General features: G+C 44.0%; 1 protein-coding gene across 6 annotated transcripts in view; it reads left to right on the top strand.

Annotated features, from left to right (window-relative positions):
- Nucleotides 1-7,022, top strand: part of SAP130 (Sin3A associated protein 130) — a 101,572-nt gene that overhangs the window by 16,937 nt on the left and 77,613 nt on the right. For all 6 annotated transcript variants that reach the window (XM_014468160.2, XM_006102838.3, XM_023744174.1 and 3 more), the window contains exons 3-6: nucleotides 2,103-2,338; nucleotides 3,540-3,698; nucleotides 5,515-5,626; nucleotides 6,668-6,792. In XM_014468160.2, coding sequence (XP_014323646.2) covers nucleotides 2,103-2,338; nucleotides 3,540-3,698; nucleotides 5,515-5,626; nucleotides 6,668-6,792 — 632 coding nt within the window. The remainder of the gene's footprint in view (nucleotides 1-2,102; nucleotides 2,339-3,539; nucleotides 3,699-5,514; nucleotides 5,627-6,667; nucleotides 6,793-7,022) is intronic.

The following is a 7,022-nucleotide window of genomic DNA, read 5'->3' as shown; positions in this document are numbered from 1 at the left end:
TGATACAACTACAACAACCAATAATATCAAGCGACGCAAGGGAAAACAGAAGCACAGATATAACCGGGGGGTGCGGGGGGAGGGGCAGGGAAATAAAAAGAATAGCAGACTAACCTCACAACAATTCTAAAAAAAAACCCCATATACTCGTCCATTCAAGCCAACCATTATTAAACCATAGAGAGAGAAAAGGAGAAGAAGAAAAAAATTTGGATAAGTGACGAAGATAACGGAAAGGTGTATTAAGGATTTAGACCAAGGAATGGAACTTGGATATATAAGTAGGGTGAAATTTTGACAGGGGTTAAAAAGAATAGGAAAATCCTAAGCTGAAGTAAGGTAAGAGAAACAGACAAACAAAAGGAAAAAGTGGGAAGAGGTTTAGCAGAGAAGGCAAATTGAAGTAGAGAAGAAATGTTGCTAAAGGAACGATGAAAATAGAATGGAGAGGTTGGGGCCCAAAATAAAATAAAGACAAAATAAAATGACACTTTAAAAAATGGTAAAATGGTAGCGGTAATAATACTAGGTTAAAAATAAAAATGTAGTAGTTGAAAGGTTAAAATCAAGTGATGGGAAAAAAAAAAGAAAAGAAAAAAAAATGTTTTCTTAGTTAAAAGGGGAAAAAGTAATTTAAAAAAATAAAAAATAAAAATGTGCAGGAATGGTGGGGGTTCAGATCTTCTACTCTTCTTTTTGGGACGCCCGGGATTCAGGAGAATGTTGAATTTCCCTCTGATACACTGTTCCTCCGGGTTGTAAGCCACAGTCCTGATTTTAAGGGAGGCCGGATTGGGGTCCCCTTACTGCCTCATCTGTATTTACAGAAGAGGCAGTTGGGGGGTCTGCTTCTGGGTGGCAGTGGTTTCTGGATTGACCTCCAAGGCTATATTTCTCTGACCAAGGGAGTTCTTCTTATTGTACCCTGAACCAACTCCGCCCAGAAGCTGGTTTCCCCCAGGCCGCCCACTCCCAAGCTCTGTTTCCCCAGGCTCCCCAAAAAACAATCTTCCCCTACAAGCTCCGCTAGCGACCCCAACTGGGCAATCACATGTACTGGTATCAACAATCAAACTCACAGATTTAAGAGGAAGTGTGTAAACAAGAGCCTGGGAAGCTGTGCGAACTCGCAGGGCTCCACCTTCCAGAACTGCGAGGAGTCTCTGTGCGCGCTCTGGCCCCTGGCACCAAGTAGCCGGCCACCTAGGAGAATCTGAGGTTGCCTCTTCGCATCCAGTCCAACTATGGGCTTATTTATAGTGTTACCTTCTGCCAGCAGCCCTGCGGGAGCCCTCCCCACTTGCGGGTCAAGCTGGCCTCTATGGGCGCGAATTTTGGGGGGGCGCAGATTACCCCCAGCGCACGCGCGCGCGTTCCTCGCTCCATCCTGAATTGCAAACCGCACCTTTGGGGGAGGTCTAACCTTTCTGTGGAGGGTAGCAGGTCTCTTCTGAGTTCATGTTGTCGCGCTGCTTGAGAGCCGTTGCCTCTGGGTTAGTAGCCGATCTCTGGATGCGGATAACAGCTACTCAAGATGGCGCGGTCTCACCCAACCGCTGAGCTGGCGCCCAGGGGGAGGTTTCAGCCTCAATCTCTAACCATCCCCATTTTCTAGGAGTTCTCTGTCTTTCCTGGCTGCAGATTGTCTCTCAGCTGAATCTCCTCTGCTTGTTCGGGCTGTTTGTTACCCGTTTCAGCTGCTCACCCTTATCTGCTCCGGGACAAAGCACCAACTCGTCAGTCTAAGCCTCCGCCATTTTTCTTCTCCAGTTTTTATAACACTTTAAATAAATATTTCAAATGAAATTATATCATGTATTGCACTTTCAGTAAGTTGAGCTCATTTTAGTAGTTGTCAAGTCCTTTGTTCATAGGAAAGGGAAAGCCACAGGAACCAAAATAAGTCCTGTGTCTCACAGGTGTGACTTTTGGTTTGCTCTCCATCAGGGGAACTTAATGCCCAAATTCTCTTAAGAAAACCTTGCAAGGAAATTGTCAGTTTATCAACTGAAATTAACTGCAAGTTCCACTCTTGTATATGCTGTTAAGTTAACTAATATTGGAAAGGTGTGACATGCTGTGTTACCTTATGTCTTTACTAGTCAACGATGAATCTACTCGAGATGCTGAAGTCAGTGCCAGGGAGCACGTGGGTTCCAGCAGCTCCCTCCAGGCCCGTGAAGAGAAGCAAGAGCCCGTTGTGGTGAGGCCCTACCCACAGGTGCAGATGCTGTCGACACACCATGCTGTCGCATCGGGCACCCCTGTCACTGTGACAGCCCCACCAGCACATCTGACGCCTGCAGTGCCACTCTCATTTTCGGAGGGACTTATGAAGGTAATGGAGAGGTTTAAAATTTCACGTTGAACCACAGCTAAAGATTGGCTGTAATATTGCTGACAGTTTTTACAAAGTTTTAGGCTGTATCCTAGTATCATAGTTTGTTTTGACCTATCAGTTCAGCTCTTCTCTGGAACTCCGAGTTCTGCTGTTCTGCAGTGTCTAGTCTTCTGCGGCTGAGCAGTTGGCATCACAGGAACTTTTCTAGTACTCATTTGACATTGATTTTATTCAAGTTACAGACGTGCTAACTCAGTTTTTATCTTGGAATGGCACTCTTCTCCAAGGTTTGGTTTGGTTTTATTCCTCACCCAAGGATATGGTTACTGATCTTTTTTAGAGAAAAAGAGAGAGAAACATCCATGTGAGAGGGAACATCAATTGGTTGCCTTCCATACATGTCCTGACTGGGGATTAAACCCACAACCTAGTTGTGTGTTCTGATGGAGAATTGAACCCACACCCTTTTCAGTGTACGGGAGGATACTCCAAGCCAACTGAGCCACCTGGCCAGGGCCAAGGTTTTATTTTTTTTGTGTGTGAGGGTTTTTTGTTTGTTTTTTAAAATATATTTTTATTGATTTCAGAGAGGAAGAGAGTGAAGGAGAGAGAGATAGAAACATCAATGATGAGAGAGAATCATTGATCAGCTGCCTTCTGCACGCCCCACACTGGGGATCGAGCCCACAACTCGGGCATGTGCCCTTGACTGGAATCAACCCTGGGACCCCTCAGTTCCCAGGCCGATGCTCTATTCGCTGAGCCAAATCAACTAGGGCCTAAGGTTTTATTTTAATAGCTTGCTAATTTGGAGATATAGGAGAATATTGCCTTGTAGTTATGTTTCAGTTACTGTGAGTCTTGTTTACTTCTGCTCAGCCTTGGGGGAGACAGCATTGTATAGAAGAATGTAGGCTGTGAGCCATACAGATCTGGGCTTTATTCCCCGTTCCAGTTGTTGCTCTATGTGTGGCTTTGAGCAAATGACTTAGACTTGTTTTGCATGTTTCCTCATCTGTACAATGGAAATGCTAATACTCCAATGGAAACGCTATGATGATGCGAGAGAAAACATATAAGGCTTCTGGCATCTTTCCTGGCACTCTCCAGGGTGGACTTGTGTACTTTGAACTTGAGAAGGAAACACATTGCTAGTCAAACGTCACTGATCATGTTTCGTGTGCTTTTCTGTTGGCAGCCGCCTCCGAAGCCCACGATGCCGAGCCGCCCCATTGCTCCTGCTCCACCTTCTACCTTGTCACTGCCCCCCAAGGCCCCAGGGCAGGTCACAGTTACCATGGAGAGCAGCCTCCCGCAGGCCTCAGCCATTCCCGTGGCAACAATCAGTGGACAACAGGTTTTTTCCCTCTTAATCTACTGATTTTCAAACTGAGATGCCCAACTGTTTATCATTATTTATTGAATGCCAGCAGTATATTAGGCACTGTACTAAGTAAAAAATTAAAGTCATTTATATCTGCAAGAGGAAGATGGTAGATTTGAGAGAGAAGTAGCTACAGTGAATAAAACCAATATGCACAGTGGTCTTTGTCATTTAGCCAGTAGATATTGCGATCTGCTATGTGTGAGGCACTACCTTCCCTGAGATACAAATCTAGATAAGACAGTCCATGTCCTTGCGCTCAGAGCCCCTTGAGCTTGGTTGTAGTTCAGAATTTGGGCGGGTTGAGAACTCCCACAGCAGTCGTGCTTTTCTAGGTTTTGCTCTGAGGACAGCAAATGTGTATCTCTTGAGTGACTAGCGGGTTCTCGCAAGGAGCCCACCAATCACGAACAGTTATTTATTTTTAACCCTTTGAGTGCCAACAAATATCCTAGGAACTATGCTAAAATTGCCAAGGCATTTTTGCTGATTTTACAGCAGTTGAGGGAAAAAATTATGAATCGCAAGCAAATGAAGTTACATATTCAAAAACTTAAGGAAACCTTTACTACATTGACATATTTAGCAATATCATCATCACTAATAAAAGCAAACTTAGAACTGGACGCCATTTCGAAGCTTTGATAGCGCTCCCGGCACTTTTGGCGAAAGACAGGAGGAGTGCAAATTGCGCTCCCCGGCACTCTAGGGGTTAAGTCTTGTGGGGGTTTTTGGTGTGTGTGTGTTTTTGGGTTTTTTTAATCCTCACCCAAGGATATTTTTCCATTGATTTTAGAGAGCATGGAAGAGAGAGGGAAAGACAGAGAGAAATATTGATGTGAGAGAAACACATCGATTTGTTGCCTCCTGCATGTGCCCTGACCAGGGCCTGGGCCAGGGAGGAGCCTGCAACCCAGGTACATGCCCTTGACTGGAATCGAACCTGGGACCCTTTGGTCTGCAGGTGAACTCTCTATTCACTGAGCCAAACCGGCCAGGGCTTGAAGTCTTGTGTTTTAACTTAAATTTTTTTTTTGAAAAGGTAGTCCTTATGCATAATATATACAGTATTTGATTTACTTAAATATTTTAAATTACCAATGGAGAAAAACTAAATCTCAAAACTATCCCTTTAAGTTTTCAAGAAACAAAATTGGTATTCCAAAAAGATGCATCGTGTTTTATTTTTGTCCCATTGCTGAGTACTCCCAGAACCCAGAAGTTACCCCTTCCACCCGCCCCCTCAGCCTTTCCCCCTTTCTCCCCCCCCCCGCCCCCCCCCCCCCACACACTCCTGAGAAGCACTGGCATTGGGGTGGGAGAATTTGAAGAAGGGGTGTTTGAGGGTGAGCTGAAGAACTGGTAGGGAAGTGCTTGCTTGATGCTAATTGACATTTACTTAGAAACTGAGCATAAAGAATGGATGACTGCAGTGGCATGCGAAGGCTATGGTGAGAACAGGAAAAATAAGCTTTTGGCCAAGACAGAAAACAAGCCTGAAAGACTAATACTGAAGATGAGAGTGTCCAAAAGTGGCCAGTCTGTTGTGTCATCTGTCCCAGGGTCTAGCTAGTGGGTGTGTTCTCGCAGTCACTCACCGTGCCTGCCAGCACAGGCCACCATGCAGTGTGCTGTGGGGAAGAGCTCACTGTCCTTGCCCTGGGCGATACCCCATCTGAAAGGAGCAACCTGGTCCACATTTGGGGACAGCTGACTTCCCAGAAGCAACGTCTAAGCAACAGGTGCTACGACTAAGCAGGTAGATGACATTGCAGCCTGTCCGTTGCAGGGCCATCCCAGTAACCTGCATCACATCATGACCACCAACGTGCAGATGTCCATTATCCGCAGCAGTGCTCCTGGGCCCCCTCTACACATTGGAGCTTCTCATTTACCTCGAGGTAAAGTCTGCACATTTTGTTCAAATTCTCGAAATACAATATGCGTTTGGTAGGAGACACAAAACATATCCGGAATCAGTTTAATCGCATTACAAGACAGCAGAAATTAGTGCAGTACATGTTTTTAGCATCGTCCAGTATGTGCATATTATAGATACAACAAGTATGTGTACGTGTGTGTAAACTTAAAGCAATTTAGATTTTTAATGTCTAAAAAATGTCCTTTTTAATGAACTCCTCAAGGCTGTGATAGCCTAAATATGGTCTTATTTTTAATAAATTGCAAATACAAATACTGATTAGTTGCAAATACTAATTCCTATATGTTTAAAGTTTAGTGATAACAGTTAACCAAAATTTTCTACTCCCTTAGCAGTAAGATGAATTTATCCTTACAATTAAGTTCAAATCGGTGATGAGTTACTAAATTTAATGAGTTTTCTCAACTACTTGGTGAAAAATTATTACCTTCTAATGGAGAGTATAAAATCATTGCTTGCAAAATTAGATTAACAAATACAAAATCAGGTTTACTCTGTCTTAACGTAACTTAGTAAGTCACAGGGTGAGGCTCACAGATGGCAAGGCATCTGTGTAAGATGGAAGCTGTTTTCATGAATATACTAAGACATCGTCCGCCTTGTCACAGTGTTGGCATTTGCACTGACGGTGCAAAGGCAGTGGTGGACCCAGTGAGCTCTCCCTGTCTGTCTAGTGCTTAGACTGTTGGAGCGGTGGCCTGCATCAGCAGTGGCACCAACCAGGCTACTCACTGCTTCATTGCTACATACTTGCAGCTAAAAAATAACAAAAAAGCAGCCAATTTCATTTAAGAATGTCTTTCAAGAAGCAATACAGATCAATAAACTTGTTAAATCTCAGCCCTTGAGTGCACATTTTCTTAATTTTCTATGTGATGAAATAGGAAGAATTTCCACTGAATACTGACATTGAGTTTTAGAAATTCTGATTATATTCCCAAGGAATATAATGAGAAGTATTTAAATTTTGAGTCTACTAATGAAAAAAAATTTTCTCCAGGTGCAGCAGCTGCTGCTGTGATGTCTAGTTCTAAAGTAACCACAGTCCTGAGGCCGACTTCCCAGTTGCCAAATGCTGCAGCAGCTCCATCAGCAGTCCAGCACATCATTCACCAGCCAATCCAGGTGCGTGTAGGGTGTGGGGAGTCAGCCAGGAAGTGTGAATGCCTACTCGGAGTCACTCCTTCTGCTAGGCACAGTGAGCGTCCTTGGACCTCAAGTGACTTTCAGTCTAGTTGGGAAGATGTAGGGAAGGTTGAATTGTGTACAGTGTCTGATCCTCTGTAAGAATTTAGAAGAGGTAGTAAAGAAAATTTGTGTGTTTTTTTTAAATCATCACCCGAGGATTTATGTTT

The sequence above is a fragment of the Myotis lucifugus genome, unplaced genomic scaffold (assembly GCF_000147115.1).
Source record: "Myotis lucifugus unplaced genomic scaffold, Myoluc2.0 scaffold_433, whole genome shotgun sequence".
Taxonomy (NCBI): domain Eukaryota; kingdom Metazoa; phylum Chordata; class Mammalia; order Chiroptera; family Vespertilionidae; genus Myotis; species Myotis lucifugus.
This window is presented reverse-complemented; position numbering and strand designations above follow the sequence as displayed.